The following is a 27,240-nucleotide window of genomic DNA, read 5'->3' on the forward strand; positions in this document are numbered from 1 at the left end:
ATGATGCATTTATGTGTGTAACTCAAAACTAAATTTACTTATACGAACCTACTTATATAAATAATTTGCAAAAGTAGGGAAAAAAGTATGAATGTGCAAAAATAAATATAACAACGCAAACACATACACAGTGTTTTTTAATACAAGTAAAAATTTAAGAAGTTATGTAGACATTTTTGTGATCATCCAGCTTGAATGTTTTGGAGTGAGAGTTTTAGAAAAAGTGAGATTAGCTATTTAGGCTAGATTAAATACTCTCAAATGGAGAATGGAAGCCAAAAAAAAAAGGAGGTTCCTAATTTAGTCCACTCCCAGTCACACCAAAACCCTGAACATGCTCTCAATCAGCAATGGAATGGTATGAAGAGCTAGGAAACGGCTAGGAGATGAAAATAACATTCAAGACAAACCTCGAAGTGATCGACCAACCAACATAGCTTAAGAAGCTGCAAGTGAGGCCTGTGTAGCCAGTCCAATAATGAAATTGACTCAGCTGTCCAAGAAAAAAGACATGGTTTAATTCCACCGTGTCAAAATCCACAAAAAATGCTGGTGGTAAGTCCTTTAGGCTACAGGAACGACCTTTTATTTAGTCAGGTGATCTCTAGAGCTGTTGATCCTGCTATTAATAGGAAAAATGATGGACATAAAACCCTTCATAAACCCGTGGAGAACTGAATCCTAATAGAAAAGAAAGTTTCTTGAATGGCAGCATATTTATCATTTTGGTGTCGGTGTGACCGGAGTGTACTAGCTAGAACGGCAAACTTATTTCTTTTGGCTTTATTTCCCACTTAAGAGTATTTAAGCAGATGACCTCATTACTAAAACTATTACTCAAAATAGTTCCAACGGATGCTTACAAAAAATACCTACAAAACCTTTAACATCTTTCATGGTAATATCCTTTTAAGACTTTTCGATCGCCTGGTATTTTCTTTCATTGTCTATCTACAATCTATATTGAAGAGGAAAAATGAGAAAAGATATTGAGGGCTGAAAGGGGATATCACTTCATCTTGACATACCTATATTGTATGTAGATAAACAACGAAATGAGGCAATAAAAAATCAAAGAAATGATTGAAAAGGAGTATTTTTTCCCCTTCTAGCCAAAGGAACACGGTAATGGCACTGCCTTTTTACTTTGTAAGAGATAGTGTTTGGTAATAATGATTACCATTTATTATAAGGCACATAAATCGATTGCTGCCATGGTAGATATTAATCATCTGAGAAATAGGGAGAACTACTTTTATTTCCTACCAAAAATGTGTTGTGACTACATAAAGACTGTTTTGCAGGAGGCACTGCGCTGCCTAGAAGTTTGTTAAATATACATGGCAATATGTGTTTCCATGTTCTCTATGTGTTCTCAAAGAAGGATAGTATGATTTTCTATAAATTTGAGTGTGTATTACATTTGTATTCTTCAACAAATATTCGTCAAGTTCTATCAATAAATGACTAACCCCTTGGGTGAGTTCCAAATTGAATTTAACTCATGGGCTGAAAAGTCCCAAGCTACGAACATATATGGCACTCATTTTTTAATTAATCTCAGATTCAATTAGTCCTAAACTCCAAAATTCAGATGTAAATATTGCATGACGATTTGTTGTTTAGTTTGAGAGTTATTGTACTAAGTGTACCGCTTCTTTTGTTATTTCTAAAACAAAGTATCAAAAACAATTTCAGTTTTTTATTTTTGCACTTCTTCTTCATGGTAGAAAATATTGTTTAAGCTAAGCAGTAGCTTGAAAAGTGATATGGTAATCGCTCAATCGAAAACGACTATTAAACATTGGTTTACTGACTTTAAACGTATTTGTAGAGACATCAATGATACAAAAGGCAGTGTACGTCTTAATGCCGTAATAACAACAGAATACGTCAAAAAAATCAACAAAATCTTATTGAATAAAGTGAAGATGTGCAAGTTAGCTGACATCGTAAAAATATCAAAAAAGCTTGTTACCTTTTATATTGTATGATAGTTTGTACAGGTGAAAGTTCTGTTAAAAGTGGGTACCACGTAAAAATAATAATTAAAATAAACAATTTGAAACGAAAAAAAAATTGTTTTTTTTTTTAAATCCCAGGGCTTTTTAGCCTATGTGTTCAGGTAATCAAAATTGATTGTCACAATCTTAAGATGAGAAAATTAAGGATTTTATTTAGAAAAAGTCATCATAAGTCTTTAAAATCAAATAAAGGTTCTAAAACTAATCCTGCAATTTAATGAAGAAACCTATAATTGACTTAAATATGTCCAAGAAATATCGGTTTGTATGTAGACGTATATACGAAGTAAAAAAAAAAAAATTTCCTTCTTTTTTTTATTTTTGTTTGTAACAGTTTTTATGTAGACATACCACATATGTAATAGAGTTTGTATAGATTATTCATTCAAATTTTTGTGGGGCTTACACTTGTTTGATGAATTCGATATTGAGCAAAATAATTAAATAAAAAAAAGAGCGAGAAACAGAGTTCTCATTCTTCAGCTAATTCATATATACTTCGGAATCTATTCCTCCTAGAGTCAATTCCTCTTTTTAATAAGCCCCTTAAAGAATAATTTGATCAATTTGAGTCTTTGTGTGTCATTAATATACATAACAAGCAAATAACTCATCTTTAACAAATCGAAAAGGTTGAATTTAGACTGTACGAACAGTTAAACGTAGAAAACGAAATTACCATTAAAACTTTCAACGGATATCGGTTTGGCTTTTAAAGCATATTTTAAAAAATCAAGTTTTTTGGGTATACCTGCTATTCAGTGCCATATTTCGACATGAAAGAACTATATTGATTAAAATAAAAGTAAATATAAATTGATTCAAACATTGCAACATTTAAAAAATGAATTATTTATCACTTTATCTTGATTAAAATTAATAAAAAATGTATATAACCACCAAAAAATCAAGGAATTTAATTTTAAATAGCATGAATTGAATGCATTAGTCAAGAAAAATATAAATTTCTAATTTTAATAATAATCATAATATAATAAATTATTTTTTTGTTAACTGCATAAATTCAATACAAAATACCAAATATCTGAGATTTTTAGTGATGTTCGAAATATTCATTTCGATATATATATATATACATGTTAGAGGACAACAGCTTCGTTTGCTCAATTCTACATATTTGAATATAGGTACTCGTATAATAAAAATTTCAGAAACTTTAGTAAATTTGTTTAAGTGTATCGTTTTTTCTTTTCAATATTTGATCTCTTATGTACATATGTATTATCTAATTTTTTAATCATGTGATAAAATTCCAGGACTTTTCAACCCATATGCTATATTTACAATATACATACTTCAAAACAAGCTTCAAACATTAGAATTTCACTGAAATGTGGAGAAATATGTATTCTTGTAACTTGCGTTCTTAAGATGGCGTAATTCTGATTCATCTGAATACTTTCTTTAGAGTTAATGTACTTCCTTATCATATAATATAAATGAATTATTTTAATCATTGTCACAGGCATTCATCTTATTCACGTCCATTTATCCATTATCTCTTCTGAAGGATGTGGGAATAATTTTTTCTCGGTTCTTCACAAGTAAAACCTTTTATTCCTTATGAACATTCTGTTCATCTTAATGAGAGAGAAGACAAAAATAGTCCATTCTTAAACTCATAAACCATCTTGTCTATTAAGAGTGATCTAGAGGTTATAGAGTTTTCTCTCTGCATGAATAGACTTATTCACAGCAAAATATTATCACTTGTATGATTTGACGCTTCAATTTACATTGACCCAATGAGTACAGTTTATTGGCCCTACATCTAGAAACAAACCAAAAATTTATTTGCCACTATCTTTGATGGAGATTACTCTTGAACAAAAATATTATTAAACCACAGGGTAAAACAACTTTCAAACATGTTAATGTCGGCGCAAAAAAAAAAAAAATTGACATACAAGTTGGTCAGCAAAACGTGGACTCTCGAGCCTCTTGGGCTTCATGACTTCCGTCAAAAAGTGGTGTGGGGTCCTCGTGTATGAGGCTATTCCCAATTTACTCGTCACAGCCCCCTCTGATAGTTCTAGCAATTACGAAGAAGTCGTTGTTGAGGCGACTAATCGATTTGATGGGGTCTTCCCTGATCTTCTTCTCCAAGCTGAACAGGAACTCAGGATCTTTTTCTAACTTGTACACTCCTCTACATTATTTCCTGGAGAGGTGTTCATCATCATTCCTCCTCTTCCCCATCTTAAAAACCAGGGTCCTTGAGCACTTCATAATGTCCGTAATCCTCGCCATCTGAACTTATACATCAAGGAGATATGAGATACTGGGCCTTGTGGTTTTTTCCCCTGTTATGATGACAGTGTGAGGAAATGCTTATTATAGTTTGTTTATGCACAAAAGACAGTTAAAAAACCAATAGATTGAAAGGTTGAGACCAAGTTTGATCTCAAAAATCCCTGAAAGTATTTTTTGTCTTTCATATGAATGATCAGATGTGGTATATTTTTGTTCAGAATTGGAATAAAAGCTTTCAAATACAATTATAATGGTTAATGGTAAAACTGTGATTGATAATTGAAAATATATATATATATATGTTTTTTAGTTAATTAAGCATATCCAACAAATACATTAATATTTAAGCCTACAAATATAAATATATTCTAAGTTTTGAAAGGGAATTACGGAGATGAGTCCCAAGGGAATTTATATGTACATACATTCTTAGCATGTGTTTTTAACTTTAGCACTAAAATAACATTAATGGGAAAAGTAGTTTTTATATCTAAAACACAAAAAAACAGCATTAATATTTTATAACTATATATTACTTAAAATAAATTTTGTTTAAATGAACAATTACTTACATTAAAACGTTTTTTGTTTTTTTAATTCATTTAGTGATGCTTTTGTAGTCCAAGAACTCGATTTTTTGTATGTACCCAAAGCGTATCTTAAGACGATCTTGAGACTCTTAGGGAACCAATAAGTAACCACTTAGCATGAATTATTTCTATATATTGATTTGTGGTTTGTTTGAACCCAGAGTCGCATTAATTTTTATTTATATGTAAGCACCAACCCATTTTTTGAAATAAAAGTGTTATGATGGGATAAGAAGCACAATCGGCGGTGAGTTCACCCCTTACACAAGGTAAATCTCCGTCGTGTTTTTTAAAGATGGCCGTTTTGCGCTCAACAATTAAAGGCTCCTGAACTAGCATTCAAATGTATGTATATAAAATAGTTTACCTATTTTATATTAAATAGGATGAAACGTATTACATTATCTCTTTGTACTCGTAAACGTATAATAAAGAAAGACACACATAAATTGAAAAACTTAATTCTTAAAACCTAGGCAATAGGGTAAAATATTTATGAATTACAAATTCATACAGTTAACCCTTTTTTCCTTAAAGGGATTATGTTAACGATGAATTAAGCTTTTTTGTATGAAAAAAAGTGTTGTATACTAGTTTTTAGTACATTTTCCTTGAGTTAAAAAATATTGATTTTACTTTTTATATAAAAAAAAATAAACAAGTTATGTATACCCCATCATTGAGCTAACTTCTCAAAAGACTACATCCGTCAGGTTTGTCCGTACTTTGGGAAGTGTATAGAGGCCTTCATTGAGGCTGTCTTAAAAAACTGGTTTTGAATCAAGTTTGAAAAACAATCTTAGGTGTATACTTTAATTATAACGCGTGGGTATATATATATGTACATCTAAATAGGATAATGTAATCTACAAACTGATCCTGAAAAAACTTCTATATAATTCAATCTCACATGTTTTGATGAAATTTAGTATTAAAGTAATTTCAAATGTATTCATAATTTCCTCTAATTTGATGATTGGTACCCAGTATATTGATAAGGTTTTTCTTGCGATTTCTACTTACACCATGCATCAAATTTCTCCAAAGAAGTTGTCTAATCTAGTGTTTTATCAGTCACTATTTATTCAATGTGCAGTTCAGTTTTAGGACTGGTCCTGTATTCGGACTCTCCTTAGGACTATCAAAAAGTGATTATAAAAAAGTTGAGTAACGTCACTCAGGAACAAACTGTTGGCTTAGGAAAGACATTATTGAAAATATAATTATTTTCGTTTTACATAATAGTATAATTATCATTCTAGTCTTCTTTATCCAATTTACTATTTAAGCCATTTCCAGTTTTAATATAGTCATATACATATGTGTTTAATTTGTAATATAATTCTTAAGTGAAACAATTTATTTAAAATGTATATTTATGTTTCCTTTTGATAAATATATATAGACACTACACTTAGTAGTTATACCTATAGGTTGTGTATTTTTAATTATAAAACTACCTAAAGACTGACACAACACAAGCTTAATGTGATATTTAATATGTTTTTTACACAATTGTGCTTCTAAGTCTAATTGGCATATGGTCTAGCTTAAAAACTATTAAAAATTAATAGGTAGTAAGTATAACACATACAAGAAGGTTAATTTTTTCTTATCATATATTACATTGTAAGTAAAAAATTATTATGATTCGAGATTGGCTTTCTTAAATAAGTATTTTTTTATTTATAAATCGGTTATTATGAAGAATAGGGTGATGTAGTTGCCCTTGAAACTAGAAATCATCTTTAATTCAGCAGACCCCAATTTTGGTACAGCAACTAGGTAAGTAGAACACAAATACAAATTTTCACCAAATTTGTTCAACGTTTACCTTTTGAATAATTCCGATTTTTAAACACGTACGAAGCAAAACTATTTTGTTGTGCATTATTTTAAAAATTATAAAGACAAAGTAATCTTTATTTGATCACATAAATATTTTACATTAATACTTGTTTTTCAAACAACACATTATAAAAAAAGTTTTGCTTGATACGCGTTAAGATTTTGCTATTGTACAATAGATAAATGTTAACCAAATTTGTTAAAATTTTGTAGTTGTGTTCTACTTACCGGTGTGCAGCAACAACTTGGGGTCCACGAACTCTGACAATGTTGGAGCATCTATATCACCCTAATGTAGAACACACAAATTCATGTATTATTATAAATAGTATATACTTTTAGCTAATTCAAATTATTGAACAAAAAAATAAATAAAATGAACTTAAAATTTAATTATTTTATCGTGCGTTAAACACGAATTTATACTATTTTCATTTAATTGATATTTTAAAAGTTATAATTGGTGTTATATTTTATTACAAGAATCAGCAAATTATTATCCTTCGATTAAAATGATGCGTTTCTGATTGCGTTACCACGAGAAACGTAAAAATGATCTTTATAACCCCCTTTTCCGAGTTTGGTTCCCACAGAGAGGAATATATCATAAAAGTAGTGATGGGGTTTGATTCTAGAGGCAAGATTCTAAAGTTTTTTTGTTTTTTTTGTAAATACAGTCATTGGATATCATGCAATTGTTGTAGAAAATAAATATAACCAAAAAATGGTTTGACAAAACATTTCAAAATATGTAATTTGTTACAAATAAGGTCGTAAGTTTTTATTGGTGACTAATGAAAATCAGTTCATTGCTTCAATTTCTAATATACAAAAACGATTTTAATTATATATTTTGAAGTTTGTAAAATTCTTGGAACCAAAAATTACTCAGAAATAATAACACTAAGCCGCTAAAATTGGTGGCGTCACATTTGTAGTTATGCTAGAATTATAAATTAGAGTGTGTAATTGGAATTAGATTTATTTCGGAATAACCAACATTTTTAAGACCTTTACAAAATAATATCGCCCATGACCAATTCTTTAGTTAACTAATCATCCACAATCATAAATATAAGATATGTTATATTTTTTTTATTTTAAATATTTGTTTACAAGAAAATTATCCCTATAAAATATCTCAATAAACTCATATGCAAAATTATCTTAGAAAACGGATAATATCAACCAAAAAGCACAATTTGAACCTAATATATAGAATAAAAGTGTTAAATCAAATATTAATTCCTTCACTGAACCATAAGTTCAAAGTAACAAACTACAACCATACGATTAGTCAAAAATGTGTGAAAATATGTGAAAAAGAATACGTAAGGCGACCTAAAAATATAAAAAACGACAGAATATACGTGGGAAAATATAAAAGTAGACTTGGAGCAATAAATTTAGATGCTCACTGGATATTGATGGCATGTTTTATGACAAAAAAAAAACCTCCAAAAATGATGGGGTCTTGTGGAAGGAATTTATCGAGAAGAATTTTGTTTTCTAAAGTCCTACCAATTGAAATTGGATCAAAAGCACCTGAAACTTCAACGAGAAAGACACCTCCCAAAGAGATAATTATTTGGCATAAAAATTCCAAAAAAATTAAAAACATTGAATGTGATCAACAAGTAGCAACCTATAGAATAAGGATATGATAAAAAAAATGGTGGATGCCTTTGTTCGCAAAGAGTATCTATGTAAAAGTCGTCAATGCTCGGCGTTTCAGCTAACGAAATAACCATAATCTCAGGCTCCTGAATTTTACTAGAAATTTAGTTATTGCGGTGCTGAAAACATACGGTGCAAAAATCTTAAATATAATTTTTATTTTATTTTTATTTATTAAGGTGTTTTTTGGTTTTTTTATGAAACTATATGCCTTTACTTTTTGACAAACTATAATTTTTGCCATTGTTATGAAAAAAGAGGAATTTATTAGACTTCCATGGAGAGAATCACTTTTTGTTTACTCCCAAGACATTTTCTTACGTTCACATAGAGATACAAAAGTAACTTAAATATTTTTTTAATCTGGAAAAATGTACAAACAAACAATATTCCAAGTTTTTTTTCTTCTTTTGTTTATATCTTTCGAGTAAAAAAATAATACAAGATCATGCAGATGTTGTAAAAATACTTCTTTTTTTTTTGAAAAAAAAAAAAAAATACTCTGTAGGTCACAAATTCCAAAATTTTAGATTATAAAGGTCATTTTTATTTCTCTTGAGGTAAATCTAGGTGTAAAAAAAAGTTTAATTTTAGAGAAAATTTTTAAAAATCAACAATGTAAAAAAACTATAATTTTTTTATTATCTTGTTGATTTTTACGAGCGAAAGTAGTATAAAATAACATTTTACATTTAAGAAGAATGAAAATTGAGTTTTATGTTAATGTATTAAAACTTTTTTACATTAATTTTTCAGTTAAAGCATGAATACCTCCGATAAATCTTCAACAAATGACCAACAGGATATCTCCCAAAATAGTCCACTTGAGTCTAGCAAAACAGGTAAAAGTCTTTTATCGTTTATAATTTTTGGGGCTCTTTCCTTTTTAGTATTTTAAATGTCAAATAATGAATTGAAAATTTGACTTAGTGTATCAATTTAATACATCGAATACAAATTAAACTATCTGTAATCACTTCAAAGTTTAATTTAATAAAGATAAATTTTTCTTTGATATTGGTTAATCGGGAGGCTTAGGTTTTGTAATGTACGAGGTAGGGCAGCAAAACGTGGACTGTTAATTAATGTTTATTTTATAATTATTATGTACAGGCTTAGGCATTATTTCTTCATATTCTGACTCCGCTGGTCTTTTTACAAAAACAAACTATACTAATCATTTAGTCATTTCATCATCGAGCAACAAGCAAATGCAGCATATCTCAGATCTCCTAGATCCTGGAGTTGATGTAATGAAGATTACGTACATTGTTAAGTGTTCTAGGAGCACGGTTTTTAAGTCGGCTAAGATGAAAAAATGGAGAAGACCTCTCCAGGATGTCAGAAAGTGGAGGGCATAATTTCAAGAGGGATGCAATGTTTTTGATAATTTCGATGAATCGTCTCGCCAACAGCTTCTTTGTGGCTTGTAGGAACAATAGGAGGGCTATAAAGCACAAATTGGGATTAGTTTCTTTAACAATCACCCAACGTCACCTTCTGGGAGAGGGTATGGAAGTCAAGAGGTACGAGAAATGCAAGAAAATTCTCACTTGTATCAAGGTGAATGGGTCAATTGTGAAAATTTTCTTGGATAATAATATTTTCACAGTTGATCAACTCTACAACTGCTGGAACTACCACAGGCTCGCGGAAACAAAAGAAGAGGTTTAAGGGGTTTACCATACAAAATATCCGCCCTAAAAAATTATCCTCGTTGTTTTTTTAAGGCTGGACAGAAAGTTTGTCAGGAGGCCTAGTTTAAGGTACTTAAGTGCTCCATCTTACCATGGCTAAAGACCAACTAAACATAAAGTAACTACGTGTGGACTCAGGATAGCACCTCTCTCACATGTCCACCAAATGCCAAAAAAAGTTTTGCGCACATAACATGGCGCAATTCTGTTCCAAAGAGATATGGCCCCTTCCTCACCAGATTTGAACCCAGTAGACTTTTATGGGACACGTTGGAGGGGGAAACCAACAGGACCTCACATCCAAATATGGACTCACTGATGTCCATCATAGTGGCTCCATGGGACAACTTTTCCGATGAATCTTTCATCAACTCCTGCATGGCCTTCAGGCGACGTGTAAAGGATGTGATTTATAATAACAGTGGTCATATCAAGTGAAAAAAGTTTGGCAAAAACCTTGTCTACATGTTTCTTTTTATATTATTTTTCGCCTATTATTGAAAATATAAAATTATTGATATATTTCTTAATCCATCCCTTGAGTCCACGTTTAGTTGCCCTACCCTGTACATATATAGATGAAAATAAACAATCATTTTTTAAAATTATAATACAATTAAAATGCATTAGATTATTAATAACAAAAGAGAATTGGAAACTCATCCAAATAACTCATATTGTATTAAAATACACTCTAATATATTGTAAAATGTTTATGGTAAATAATTGATTATTTATAAACAAAGTTTGTAATGAGCATTTTTTGTCATTCTCCATTTACGAGCATCAAATAAATATTTTTTTTTTTTTTAACTTTTGAATATAACTTTCTTTGTAAAAAAAATTGAATCTCGTTTTTCTTATCATATAAAAGTTATTTGCATAATAATCGATAATAATAAAGGAAAGTTTATTAGTAAATTTGAATGAAAAAAAATATTTTTGATACGTGAAATAACAATGGAGTCGTATTATCGAAATTTTGAAGGCGTTTTGCTTGTAGCATTGACGGTGTATACAGACTGCACTACTCTAGGAGTATTAAGAGCTCTCTGACGTGTAAATATACATATTTTAGATCTAAGAAATAACAATTTAATCACATTAATTAAATCTCGCAGGCGTTTTGCATGCATCATCGAGTATGTGTAGATATGGCTCAGCCAGCTTGTGTTCTAGAGACTAAAGTACTCCCTGTATTATCAGTCATAACGTCGTATTAATTTTTTCGCCCAAGCTATTAGGGTTATTCATTCATTTCGGAGAGAACATTGTATTGAGCTACTATGAGTTTGCTCATTCAAACTGTGACTAACACTTTCAATTTCTTTATTAGTGATCTTTGACTATTCCTAATAACTCTGGGTAATGCCGATAACTAACAATAGTTTTTAAAAAAGGGATTTTTTTAATAAGTAATGCCGATTAGTTAACGCGTTGGTTTTCAAGTTATCACGGTTTTGTTATTGGGGATGCGTCATTTTTTTATTGGGTGGGCGGGAAATAAATGAACAACAAAAACATAAACTAACTGAAAATTTAATATCTATTGCATTTTAACTTTAATACGTGTTATATTTTATGGCTATATATTGTGTTCAACAAGAGATGATTCCAGCAATCTCAATTTCTCCAAAGGTGATGGTCGATAAGGCTTTTTTGCGCTTTTGTATAACTTTGACTATTAATATGGATCATGGATTTTTTGGAATATGAATCATTTTTATTAAACCTAGAAAATAAAACCAAATTGTGGTTTTTACTTCAATGTGTTCCAAATTTATATTTGAATATGTATTTTTAACATTTTGTGCTACCATGACCTCAAAAATTTTATGCACTCTCACTAGGATCATATATAACCTTGGTACTAAGTTAAATAAAAATCGAATTGTAATTAATTAGGTAATCCTGGTCATCAGCACACAAACAAACAGAAGTAAAAACATTGAAAACTTCATTGGTGGAGGTAATTAAATGAGATCAATAACCAAATTTGTTGGTATACAAGTTTATACATTTGATGACATTGATCCAAAACTTTTCTTCTTTTCATATCTTGTTAGAAAATTAAACATTTTAACGGAAGAGATGCCTTTAGACTTTTTAATTAGCAGTTGACGGATTTTTACAATACAATGTGCTACACATGCTCATTGTGAAAAATATATTACAACTATGGTCCAATTTTACTAAATAATTAGATTGAGTGTTATGCTTACAAAATAAAACGCCTCCAAGACCTTTCATATATATATATTCAAGAATATATGACCGGTGATAATTTTAAGGCATCAGGAACGAGAGGAAAATAATATGTTATCCTTATTTGAGTGTTCATGGTGTCCCTTAAGTTCTTTAGAATCGATAATTACGACCATGTAGAATGAAAGACATTAGAATAAGTTAGAAAAGGTCGAGAATAATCAATTGAAAAGATGAAGAAGCTCTTGATAAAAATAAATTATATGGAGATGTCATATTTTATTTGATAGTAATTTGAAATTAAATAAAAACAACACACTGAAACTCATGATGTGTTAGAATAAATTTACAATCGTCAAATTTTCAATTGATCTTTTATCATTTCTTTCAAAAATGTGTGCTATGGAATGTTTTTGCATTAAAAAATTAAGTATTTTTTTTAATATATACGAAAACCCCCAATTTTAGTCGTATATAACTTGAAACGGAGAAAATTAAAAATTATCCATAATTTATATAATAAATAGATATATAGTGAGAACAAAAGGTTCATATTCTTATTTTAAGTAATTATTTTCTTAATCAATTCAAGATTTCATATAATTTATAACAATAAATATGCATTATATGTATAGAGAAACAGTTTCCTTTGTATTTAGAAAATAATTTACTACGTACGTCATTTTGGTTTCTTAAAAAAGCAAATTAATATATGGAATAGCTAGGTAGGAAATTCAAATTCAATTATACCGGGTGTCCCGAAAGTCTTGTTCGGTAACTTCGATGGCTTTTTTCGAGGTATCAGAGACTTTTTACGTAAATATTGCTTAAATAAAAGTTAAAGACCGTTTTTAGATTAACAATTTTTGTTTCAATAATATTTCGAAATTCATAATTTTTTTTGATATGGAGGCTAAAAGACATGAAGTAGCTGCTCTGCTTCGTGCAGGAATCCGCCACAAGGAGATCTCTGAGGCCACTAGCATGTCCGCCAGCACGACAGGATCAAGAGGAGGTTGGACAAGTGGGAAGGCCTTGAAGACAAGCCTAGAAGTAGGAGACTTGTCTTAAAGGCCACCAAGGCCACTAAGAAGAAGATCAGGCCCCCGATCAAGATAAACCCTCTTCTGAGCATCAGAACAATTGCCAAGAAGAACAACATGGGTAAGACTACTGCTGACAACATTGTCAAGGACATTGGGGAAAGTCCTTGGTCCGCCCCACCCGTCCCATGTTGTGCATGGCCAATATGGAGGCCAGATACATCCGATGCAAGAAGATTTTGAACAACATGAAAAGCAATGGGGACAGAATTCTCATTTTTTCCCGATGAAAAAACTTTTATAGTGGATCCAGTCTTCAACCACAAAAATGATCGCTACATTAGCCTTAATGGTTATCTAGGATCTGAGAAGTATGTGTCCATGACCAAGCACCCAGCCAGCATCATGATGCTTGGAGTTATTGGCTCAGATGATAAAGCCATGCCTCCAGTCTCCTTCCAAGAGGGATACAGGCTCACCTCGGAGGACTACATCAAGGTGCTCAAGACCAAGGTGGTCCCATGGATCAGGAAGGAGTATCCTGACAAGAGGGTGTGTTTCCAGCAGGATAAGGCACCGCACACACAGCCAAGAACACCCATAAGTGGTTGAAGGAGAATGTGGAATTCTGGCCTAAGGACTTCTGGCCCCCCTCCTCCCCCGACCTGAACCCCTTGGATTTCAGCATCTGAGCGCACATTGAGAGGCAGGTTTGCAAAAAATGCCACAGCAGTACGAAAGCTCTCAAGGCCAGTATCACCAAGGCCTGGGCCAAGATGGACCCCACCTACATCAAGAACACCTGCTCCCCCTTCCGTCCCCATGTTGTGGCTGTTATGGAAGCTAAAGGCCAAATTGTTAAAAACATATTATAGATTATAACCAAGCGAAGTTTTTTTATAAAAAACATTTCTCTGTATCTCTACTTTTAGTCCTTGTAGATCTGAATGAAGTTGGAAGTTAGAAGTCAGTCAGGACTTTCCGGACACCCGGTAAATAAGAGAATGTTACTATAATTATACTATTAGTTTAATTCTTATGCAAAAAGGTGAGCAATAAAGAAAGCAAGGTTATTGTTGCTAAGTGGTTTAAGCTGTAAGTATTTATATGCATCTATATTTATAAATGCTATAAATTTAATCCATACTTGTGTCCGACATTTATAACATCATGTGAGCTTTTGACGTTTCAGATTAATTGGAAATTGGTAGAAGTTGCACAATATTCCAGGTATTTTACTTCCCTATAACATTTACTTAACTAATATTTTTAACTCAATTAACTTTAATTTACGTTACATCACTTTTAAGTGTCATAATGTTTATGGTTTTCTTCAAAGTTTCAAAGTATTTACTAATTGTTTTATCAAATGATTTAAAAAAATTTATTTACAAAAATTGTCTTCAAATCACAGAGGCTGAAATAAATTCAATATGGCCCCATCGGAAGCAATGTCACCCTCAATACCGTGTCTGAAGCTGGTACAGGCATAAACAATTTTTTCCTCAGAGTAGCCGGTCAAGAACTTAGAGATGATGGACTTCAGAGCATCACCTTTTGGAGTAAGTTTGGATTCGTGATGCCCTCGATGACGACCCACCAAAAGCAATCAAATGGGTATAAATACGCAGAACTCCACTTTCTTGAACTCAGAACGTCCCTTTACCAATATTATTGGCATACTGGATATTGCAGACGGTTCTCATATTAACCCCAACGATTTCTTGTTGATATATATGTGCATCAAGTAAGTGGGATACACGTCGTCTTTTTGCCTCCAATTCACTCATTTGGTGGCCGGTTTAAAGCAAAAACTCTGTCAAAACAAAGCCTATTTATGACGCAATCACATGACCTAAAAAATTGCATGAAATCTAATTAAAAAATGCATTAAAATGCAATGAAATCGACCGGAACATTTTTCTCCTATCCACAATATGTACAGAGATACTTTTCCTAATTTGTGTAGGATTATTACGTTTCTATGCTGACTTATATATGTAAAATAATAAGTTCTATTTATTTATGTTGGTGATATATTTTTAATCACATCAGGACCCTTTTTTTAATAATGGAAAGAAAGGAGTAGAACTTTAAAACTGCATATTCATTTAATTCTATAAGTTTTAGCTATGCTCAATTGTAAATTAACTTTCACTAGGGACTAAAATACATAGGTAAATAATGCCTCTTTTCATGATAACATGTCTAATAATGGTTTAATGTGAAGTAAACATGTATATATACATACAAAGGTACATAAAAAAACCATTGTTGAGTTATCAGTTAATGATAATCTATTTGTCGAGAGAAGATATGTTGTGCAGAGTAAAATAATAATTGTTTATTTCGAACCTTCGTATAGCGTGTTGAGTTATCAGATATATTCATGATATATAAAAAGAAAATAAACTGAGTAAAACAAAATGTAGTCCCTTTCAAACTATTAATCTACAACCTATACAAAATAAGTTATGGATCAATTATACAAAGTGGAGACACAAAACTTACAGTAGCATGGTAAATTAAGAAAAACGGGATTTTTATGGAATCCAGAAAAGCCAACTCAAAATTCAATTTGTGATATATTTAAAAACTATTCTAGCTATGTTTTTTATTCCCTTCACAAGCAATAATAGTCTCGACAAGCCAGTGAACAGATTGGCAGTTATCGACGATTAAGGCCAGTTCTATGGCTACCACGCTGTCATCATAGCAGCTCAGAGGGAATCCACATATGAAGAGAGGTGTAGCAGAATTTTTTTCCACGACGTCCAAAGCTACAAAGTCCAGGCAGTTGATGTCCAGGCTGAAGAAGGGTCACATAGAGACAGCCATATTGTTGCTACATATGTTTTGGTTATTATTGACTCGATTGTGCTGTAAATTATCCTTGATGTTGTAAGCAATACAAATTTGCACTAAAACCAGGGGTGTAGGGGATCGCACAAATGCTTGCCTTTTTGTTGTTGCTCCGACATTTTTAGACATAGAGACATTGGATAAAAATAAAACCAGTCTATTTTTGTTTCAGCTGTCGTTTGGTTGCTTAATAAAACCTTGTAATTAAAAATAAGGGGATACAATCGTACTTAAATGCTACTCCAAGTTTTAGGTACCAAGTCTGTACATATGATAGTAATTATCCAAGTTGTTCCCTACTTGTAATTATACAAGTAAAAGAAAACTTTTCTAAAATAATTAGTATTTCATTTACAAAAGAAAGTTTGCCTACAAAAAAACTATTTCTGTAGCACTATTGATGTATTTTCAACCTTATTAAGGAAAAAATCTCTCGATATTGATAGAATAACTTATAAAACTCCGTTGTTTGCATATTAATAGTTTTATTTTTTTTTTATACTATACTTATTATTAATTTTGACAAAAATCAATAATATTTCGGCAGAAACCTCGAGTATTTCAAAATAAGCTAATAATTCTAGAGAAATATAGCATTTAAAAACTAATTTTCTTTGTAAATGGAATTTTAAATGACTTCTTTTAGAATAAAAGAAATTGAAAAACCCTGATGTTATACCTTATCAAGCAAAACCAAAAATTATATAGTCTTTTTTACTTTCAAATAGCAATTTCTCAAAATAGGATGATCACAAATAAAATATAATCCTTAGATTTATCTTTAACATAAAACAATTTGAAAATAAATACTTTTGTGGATTTTGTTTTTACTGTTAAGTAAATATAAAAATATTCAAAAAATATCACGTATAGGGAAGAAAATGTTAGATTTTGCACTGTATACTACTATTTAAAAGGAATTTGTAAAATATTTTACACAAGGGCGGATTAAATTTATGGCTGTGCTAGCTGTTCTTGGACAGCCCACTTCATCAAAAGCTATACAACAACGACCCCGTGATCACTTTTGTCCAAATTTAATTGCTACAATAAATAGCATGAATTATTATAAAACTTAAGACTTCAATTACTTATCATCAGAGTGAGAATCAAAACACCACCCAAGTGTGCATCAAAGGAAGTCAAATTTGAGGTTTTCTCAAGGGGATCAAGCACCCCAAAACATCAAATCAGGTTTGATTTGAAAGAAATTTATCCTGACTTGAATAACATCCGTTTTGGTGTTGCTCAAGGGAAATAGAGACTTTGTGAGGACTTCAGAGAACCATTCAAATCAGCATTTAGAAAAAATTTAAGAATTATCTCTGCAAGAATTGAAATTAGAAAAAAACTCATAGTGGACGGCTGTTTTGTTTAAAAAATTTGATATTTTGTTCCTTAAAAATCTTTACATGGAGGACAATATTGTGAAAATTACCACCTTGATCCAAGTTTGGTTACTATATAAATGTTGTATTACAATTTTTAATGTAGAAATATTGTTCTCCTCAATATAATTTGATTTTGTTCGATTTAAAATGGTTACTGAAAAGAGAAAATCATCAAAGAATCCTTTTTTTTTAAAGTGTTATATATATTCAAAATTTAATATGTTAAATAAATTATGTATATTAAAAATCTATGACATTTTTAAACATTTTCTTCACATACTTTGACATTTTTCTTAGAATATTCATAACTTATTTTACTAAAAAATTCAACATTTATAAGCTCGTTTAATATAATTGGAGAATCAATTTGATATGTTAAGGTTGATAAAGATTTGATTTTGATGTGGAGTAATAAATACTCTATAAATAGCACAGGCAAACATAATAGAAACAAAACTTTAAAAAATAAGCTTTTCATTTATTAAAAGATAGGCTTCCACTTTTCTGTTTTTTTCATAAATTACTATATTTATGTGAAATTATGATGCCACAATAGTAATTAAAAAAATTACAGAAATTAATATATCACATTTTTGTCCATTATTCAAAGTGGGTTATCCATTTATGTAAAAGTTTTTTTTTAATAATCAACATTATGTATTTAATAAAAACTTTTCATGAAAAACAAAATAGAAAGCTTCAAAAGGTTGTGTGATTCATAAGGGAACAAAGTTCCGTTTATATACATATTTTTTTCTAATATTTTGATCTAGTATACATGAAATATTTTATTATATAAACAAAATTAACTAATCCTTTGTAGGCCTTTCGTGGTTATTAATAACACTGTACAACAAAATTCCAAACTTGGAACTCTCACAGGTTAAAACTCACTTTTATTATTCATATTTAAGCCATTAAAACAAAAATGACCATAATAAACTTTAACTTCAATAGATTTGATTTTTAGAGCCTTTTTTTCAAAAATACCGATTTTGATAATATATTTACAATTGATTATCACATTTTGACGTATAATAACTATATAGATGACAATTTAAGGTAATAACAATTGATAAAAAAAATTCAGCATTCCAAAGATAAATTATTTATTATGTAATAATATATATTTTGCGTAGTTTCGCTTGACTTAACGAAGTTTTTTCTATATTATTTAAAAGTTGCAAAGGATTTCGTTTCAACTTTCGACTGTAGTTGCAAGACTCTGAAATAGTCATTAAAAATAACCCCATTTTAAAAAATTCATTGAAATAGCCAGTCTTCTCAACAGTTTCAATTAATAGGGAAATGTATTTGTTATTCAGCCAAGTTTTCCATATTCCCCTCCTTATACTCTCCAGGGTATCACACTCTGCCTACAAATGAATTTGAGTCTCCGTTGTATCTCCACATAATCTACATGATGCATCTTCCACCATTAGATGTTTTCTTAAGTTATTATGTCTTATAATGAAGCCAATTATAATTCTTATGGATGCTATTTTGCTCGTCGATACATTATGTTTTCTATCCATTCTTGTTTCTTAGTAATCTTTATGTACTTATCCATCTGAAATAATAGTGGACTTTTGGGAAATTTCACTTCAGATTTTTCAAGCATAGTTCCGTCATTCTAGGAAAGGGCATCAGGATATTCATTTTCTGTATAATCTCAATGACCTTTTATCCAAGTTATTTTCAGCTTCCTCTTCAAACTCTTTATTTCTTCTATCAGTTTTATTTGTTGACCTATAAAGAAGCCATCCTTTTAGGCTATAGAAGTAATAACAGCTAAACTGTCCCGTAATATTTTGATTGGCCTTTGAAAAAACTTTTTTATATGATGGGCAGCACATAATGCCTTTGAAATAACCTCCAGTTTCCTTGAAAAAAAGTCTTGTACCATTTTAAATTACCACAGCCTCATATATGATACAATTATCGTCATATGTTATCCACCAGTCATATGCAATTTTCTCATCGATTTCTGAACAATCTGAAAAATATTAAGCTTAGATACATTTTGAGCTAATAATTCCTCCTTGCTTTTCTATTTCAAGTGAATGATTATGCCCAGTTTTTTTCTGAATAATTTTTACTGGTATTTCAAAGATATTTAAAATTATTAATATCAACTCATCTTGTTGCATCAGCCAAGCCTATCATTTAGATTTATTTGTAGGAATCCAGGTTATACTAATATCTTCTTTTATTTTTCTACGGGTTCATTTTGCTCTTCGTTTTATGCTTAAATGTATACCTAGGTTCTACATTGAACAAGATTTCCATAACTCTAGTTGGTGTAAATCTTTTCATACTACAATACAGTAAGCATGCTGACCTGTTTATACTTCTCAAACTCTCAATCTGACCTTTGTTATAATACGCAGTGCCAATATTCCTGCTCCGTAAGTCATAATCATTTCGATATAGGAGGCCTTATGTATCCATTTAGCATATAGTGGCATAAATCCCACTGAGACCCCATCCTTTTACGTGCAGAAAATAAACCTTTTAAGCTTTTGGAACACTAGTCAATCTTATCAGGCTTTGGTAGAAAAATTACTCGAGCATTGCGCCATATTTTTGATAAATGTAAATTCATTTAACTAATTATTATGAACGTAAAAATCATTATAATAATTTCCTTGCTTTTATGCTGTTTCAAATGTTTCATTTTCTCCCACCAAAATCATAGAACAAGCAGCTGATATAAACAATGGTCTTAATTTCATATCCATATCTAACTCCTTAAGAAGTCCTACCTGAGATACCGGGGCGCCTTTGGAGTGTATGATATAGAGAGAGACACGCCTTATAAAGACTGCAACAAAAATAAAACGCTCACCCATGTATTTCGTGACTGTGAATATTTAGAAGGAATATGGTTTATAATGGCTAAACGACTCACTCACTACCTAGGGAGAGCCCCCCAAGAGGAAAAAATTATGGCTTCAACGACATGGTTCTTCCGTTCAGAATTGCATCTAAATCCAATGCAAAATTGCAAAACATGATCGCAGGGTCCAATTATGAAAACATTAAACTTCACAAAAGTATAGCCTATGCTGCTCTTAATGAATTTCGTTTTTTATCATTTGTGTTGTGATTGTATTTTTAATTAGATATTTTTTACTAATTTGTCAGATGATTTTTTTATTATTATTATGTATTATAGGTGAAGTTGTTTTTGTTGTTTGTTTTCTTTTTAAGATCGTTTTGTTTAAAAAAAAATGGTTCTATAGGTAAAAAAAAAAAAAAAAAAATATTCTATCTGAGTCTGGACTCTGAACGTGGGTTTTTACTTGACATGGACTTTGAATATAAAGACTTGGAAAAATGGACTCAATTAAACTTTGCTGAAATAATAAATGATATTTGTCAAAAAAAAAAAAAAAAACCACAATGGTCTTACTTCAATAGTAACATATATCTTTCTCTCGCCTTCCCCTCACGCTCTTACAAAAAAACACAACGCTCATATGAGTATTGTTGTGTCAGTCCTAATTTATTCGGCACATCCCAGTCTTAGAACCTGTCCTATCAGTCCTTGGGGTAGGTCCTTTAGACTGTCAGTACTAGAACTGAATAAAAAAAGACAAAATAAAGTAGAATGACGTCTTAAGAACCGAACTTTACAAGTTTTAGGACTGATAAACATGTAATTGTTAGCATGAGTAAAAGCAGTAACTAAAGAATGTATACAGAAAGTTAATACAAAAGAATAATTTTTTCCGCCTTGAAATGTTGATAACCAGTCCCGATACTTAATGAACGTAAAGCATAAAGTAACCTAATGGATTTTTACCTTTATAAAAAATTCATTAAATATTTTTGATTTATGTTTCTACAATGCATTATAACAGCTTTTTAAGAATGTGTTATTATTAAGACTAGGGTTACGTAGTCATAAAACTTTTTAGTATTAAATCACATTACATTCTAGGCTCAGATATGTAATGTGTACAAGAATGAATTCGTAGGTAACTTGCTTGATATATGTTCAAATAATTTAGAGGTTTGCATACAAAAATTATTTATCGCTAAATAAAATATCTTTCTATTAAGGCTTTCTTTTGATATGACCAATTCAATCGACGGAAGGTATGAAACTATGTGTAAATAAAATCGGTATAGAGTGTACAATATTCTGAGTTTCATATGTTTTGTGGTGTAGAATATTTGTCTTTATTGTAAACTAACGGTAGTACACGACATTACCTGGAGTGATTAAGCATCGTTTAAATTAATAATTTAACAATAAAAATATAAAAGAATACCCTGCAAGAAATCATCAGTGTTAGTTTTCGTTATTTATGAGCACACTTAGTAGCGATTAAATATTTATCTCAATTTTTGTGTGTTTTGTCCTCAAGAATGAAAGAATAATAAAAAAAGCTGTACAAAAAAGACAATTTTATGGGATGACAAATGAGGACAATTGGCCTTTTAAATTTTAGATGAATTACTTAAAAATTCAAAAATCCACATCAGCTTCTTGAAATTAATTTTTTTGGAAAAAAAATCAAAAATCATTAGTTGTCTACCAAAAACTCAAAAAACCACAGCTGCTTATTAAAAAATTCCTAAATTAAAATTTCAAATATTAAATTTTTTGAAAAAAAAAGTTCCCCTATTTTCGTGTATAATTTTTTCATCCTGAGCAAAAAAGCTACAAGTAAAAATTCCTTAGTTTGGTGGGCTACAGCCCCTCCAGCCTACACTAGCAGACCCGCCTGTCTAGATAGGCAATAGACACACAACCTCCATATTGTAACCTTGCAAGTATCATAAAATAAATAAATTATAATTCTTCCAATTAATAGAAGAGAATAAATTATTATATATAAATAGCATAACTAAAAATGGAAATAGAGCTGTGAATTATTTAATGAAAGATTTTTTTCATTTTATATTGCTGTAACTAATGGTGCTTCAAAGGTAATTCGTAATTATAATGAAGTAAAACACGATTTGATTCAAATAATAGACTTTATTATATTCTTTTGGGATATATTACATTATTGAAAATGTAGTAATGATTTTATTAAGTTTCATGAGAGAAAAGCTTTTTAAAAAACTCTCGGTTGTGTTGAACAAATGTGCAAAAACTGATGAAATAAATAGATTAGTTTCTCTTTTCTAATTAGTCCAAGTGTTAAAAAATTTAGTTTTTGATTAGATTTACAAAATGTGTTAAAGCCTAAGGTGTATTCCTTCAAAATTTATTATCACAAATGTAGTGTTCACGAATGTATCGATGATTTCTGCGTGACGATGTAGCATTGGCTTCATGAGTTTTGAACTTAAATTACGAATTAAAAACATAGGTGGTATTTGGGCTCCTTTTGTCTAATTTAATGGAACAAGTCGTTGTAATTACCAAAGCGTAAAATTTAAGACAATTTTCATTTTGAAGTCTGGCCGATAGTTCTTTCATTTTAAGTATATTTTAATATTATACTTTTGACAGTGATTATCATTAATAAGAAAAAGGAAATATTATCTTTGTATGAAGTTATACAACAAGGATTTTAGATAAGCCTCACTTAATTTCAATCACTCATAACTGGAAAAATAAATGGAAAAAGAAAAATATATATTTATCTTTGATTTATTTATGAACATTTATGAATATTTTTAATAGATTTTCTTTTGAGAAATTAAATCAAACTTTTATGTGGTTTATTTTTATGTTTTATTTTTGTTAAAGAAAACAATTAGTTATATACATTGGGGTTAATTAGCACTTAGTAACCGCTTAAAACTAAACATTTGTATACCTAAGGGGACAAAATGACCTATTTCATTCGTAGTTAAGTAATATTTCATTAGTAAATGTAGATTTCTAACTGATCAACGATGAGTTCTACATATTTTCCCAGCCAAATCAATTGGTAAAAGACCCTAATTATATAATAAACATATACTTAACTGCATCAAATAGTTAAAGTATTTTTTATTTGTAAATTAGCACATCCAATCCCGAGAAAACCCCATTTAAAAGTTAAAAGACAACATATTTTAAGGGTTTGGATCGAAAAGAAATAACACCCTGGAATTTCTATTGTTTTTACGCTAAATAAAATAATTATATACGTGAGGACGTAAGGCTTTATTGAAGAAAAAGTAAATAGTTCTAAAAGGTAACATAGATAAATTTACCTTCTCTATGCAAGTACGTTTTGTTTTAATTTACCCCTAACTATTTATGCTTAAAATAAGCTCCATTAGTTTATTTGAGAAACTGATGTGTTATTTCTTTCCGAATAAAACTCTTAAAATAAAGTGGTTTTTAACTTTAAAGTTTCATGTTCTCAGGATTGTATTATTGCATATCAAATATAAGCATATATTTGAAATCAATATAAAATTTTGCAAAAAGACAATTATAATTTATATTCGTTATAAATATTATTTGATTCTTATATGTTGGCTTAAACCTATAAAAAGTTTAGGATATTCAAAAATTTCAACTTGAAAATTCTCGAGTACCAGATTATAGGTTATTAATCAGCTCAACCAGCTCTAATACAGATGAATATGGAGTTTAAAGTTTTTAAAAAAAGGCAAAGTTTTTTTGACTTCTTAAATTGAATCAATACAATATGGCTATTAAAGAGAGTTTGTGTGATTTTAAAAGTAAAAAGTAAATGTATATGTAAAGTAATCCATGTGTAAGGAGAAAGAAACAATAATTTCTAAATCTTAATATACCTCAAAAAGATTTCCTACAAAACAAAATATATATATTGCATATAATGCATTATATTGTTTAGGTAATATATGTTTGACATTAATATAAATTTTTCTTACTTTTGGATAGTCTGGAAATTATATTATCGATACTTAAAAGCATTGATTAGAATAAATTAATTGACTTTTTCTATAACATACTCGATTGATTCTAAATTAATATTGAATGACTTTCAAATTGCTATTGATTGAACGTGAACATATTTACTAAAAAATAAAAATAAAATGACAGTTGGTGTACATAGAAGTGTATAAAATATGTCATAGAATGTGGGAGCGACTTTTTTTAGTTGACAATTTAAACAGGGGGTTTCTTTATTTTACAAGGAGGTCTTCTCATTATTATTTAAATCTTGAAGACAGAAAATCATTATACCGAGTGGTATATTAAAGTCTGAATACTTTTAATTTTAAACTTCAACAAGATATATGTAATTTATTAAAGAACAACAGAATATCAACAAACTTATAACTACAAATAGATGGGTGTCTGATCTATTTTAATGTAGCCTCCCTTAACGGCATTATTTTATAATTAACAGGTGGAGGGGGAAGGCCTGGCACCCACTGCAAATCTAATTATCTGTTATAGTCCCAGTGCTGGCAGGCAGTGTCTTTGAGGGCATCAGTGTTTGTATGCCGGACACTGCAGGACTTATTTCGACTATACTAAAGAGTCGTAGAAAGGAGGAAGTGGGTTTCTTTCATTGTTGGTGTCAAAATTGGCCTCTCCGCCCACTTTTTCCATAGCTCTCTGGACATACTGGTGTGAAACCTCGAGATCTCTTGCATGGCCCTCATGGACTTGAGGGGACTAGCATGGGTTGTTTTCTAACTCCTACGGGTCCAGTTTGACCTTTATGATAGAGTCCTTACTCTATTCAACGTTTCGAAGTTATTGACGGCGTAGTTGGTCATCCTGGAGACGCCCAACTGAATGGAGTGTACGAATGGAAATTTGTCGATCACGTTATTTTCTCTACTTGTATATAAGCTAGAGAGCACAGGTTTTTTGTTTTTTTTCGTACTAACTGTTTATCATTGAATAGATCAAAATATGAAGTAATTTCAACCACTCAACCTTTATTGATTCTTGAATTAGTATGTGTTCAGATTTTAATGGAACACCCAGTAAAAATTAATAACTTGTGTGCGTGGGCTCATGAAATGAAAGACGGAGAGTAACAATGAGGGATTACTCGGAAGTTGTAAAAGTAACCCCTTGTTGGACTCGGAGTAAAATTAACTCCAGAATAATTTCAAGCCATACTCAGAGTGGGATTTGTGTTTATTTCTTTTATCTCATGGCTCCTTTTTAGATGATCCAAAAAAAAAATTGTTTCAAATTGTTTGGGTAAACAAATTCCTTTTCGGTTTCTTTTATTTTTGCATACCGACAAGGCACATTTTATGTATCACTGAGTATGTCTTAAATTCCTTTCGGGCCTTCTTCTTCTTTTTTTTTATAAGGAAAGATTCATAGTTGTAATGCAGTGCTAAAACCTGTGCTTTTTTGAAAAATTACAAATCTAATTGCAGAGATGGAGAAAAACACTTATTTACTATTAACATAATCAAGAAGAGAAAATTAAATATGAAAATTTCAATTTTTAAGCAAAAATCGTCGATTTTGACTGACTTTGAAAAATGAACAAAAAAAAAATCATTTTGAGTAACGGAAAACAATCATTTTTTTAAATTCAAAAATGATGACTACTGATTAACTTATTTACAATTACAGAGCATTTTCGGATAAGGCTTAATATGAATATGTACATCATTTCTCAATAAACTTTAAAATTAACAACGTGTTGTAAAAAATTTTAAAGGGGATTTTTTTTTTCTTTTAATTTAGATCATATTTATTGTTATCAATCATCATTTTTTACAAAATCTTATATATATATTTGAAATATGAGTTTAACAAATTAATCTTGTCCACGGGCATCACAAGTGCATGGCAACAACCTTACATAATTTTAAGTATGCCCTTTTTCATACTTTTATTATTTTTATCAAAAAAAAAAAGAAGAAGCTTACAATGGCCTTTTATGTGTTATTATGGTTGAATGATTTGATTACCTCTTAAATAATCATTAGTGTAATACTCTAATTATTTCTTTCATATGATGGATTGTTCAATCAATCATTGGAAGCAGAAAATCTGTATAAATATATAATTATATGAGTGTTCAAAAAAGCCTGCTGGATTTAATTTATTTTTATATTCCGATCTGATATAAACTCTTTACTACAAATACTAAATGGTTACAAAAAAAAGGACATTTTAAGATACTTCAAGTAAATGCTTACTGAAAATAAGTTTATATTACCAAAGCTGTCATTATTATTCTTTTATTCTAGTAGGGAGAACAATAAGTAAAAAGTAATTCACTATGCAACAAAATGAAGGTCTTGGAGAGCCCGTAGGCTGAACCCCACAGTTATTAATGTTATTTATTTTACTATTTTGAAGTCCTAGAGGTTTCCAGGAGACTCAAGGAAAGTCGGGCCTCTGAGTTCATCGGGAAGGTGCGCATCATCATTGATCGGTACTTGGTAAGGTCCTTCGTCTCAATTGGAAAGGAACTTGAAGTCAGTGAAAAGACAGTTAGGGTACGTTTTAACGAGGATCTAAAATGTCAGTCTTATCAGATGCAGATCAAAAGAAATGATTCAGATGCCAACCGGCTAGATCTGATTCTTTCTCATTCGAATAAAAGATACCATAGGACTTCAAATAAATTTTTCAGCAAATTTTCTTCCTTGGGTAGTCTGGATGGCCTTCATTTTGTCACTAAGGATATGTCTTTTGTAAAGGATGTATGACTCGGTCCTCAGGTAAGTGTTTATAGCCTGGAGACTATTGCAGG

At 30.3% G+C, this 27,240-nt stretch overlaps 1 protein-coding gene across 2 annotated transcripts in view; it reads left to right on the forward strand.

Annotated features, from left to right (window-relative positions):
- LOC121121446 (uncharacterized) overlaps positions 1-27,240 on the forward strand; it is a 242,521-nt gene that overhangs the window by 133,461 nt on the left and 81,820 nt on the right. For both annotated transcript variants that reach the window (XM_071889828.1, XM_071889826.1), the window contains exon 2: positions 9,170-9,255. In XM_071889828.1, coding sequence (XP_071745929.1) covers positions 9,177-9,255 — 79 coding nt within the window. In that variant the 5' untranslated portion in view covers positions 9,170-9,176. The remainder of the gene's footprint in view (positions 1-9,169; positions 9,256-27,240) is intronic.

The sequence above is a fragment of the Lepeophtheirus salmonis genome, chromosome 7 (genome assembly GCF_016086655.4).
Source record: "Lepeophtheirus salmonis chromosome 7, UVic_Lsal_1.4, whole genome shotgun sequence".
In the NCBI taxonomy this organism is placed as follows: domain Eukaryota; kingdom Metazoa; phylum Arthropoda; class Copepoda; order Siphonostomatoida; family Caligidae; genus Lepeophtheirus; species Lepeophtheirus salmonis.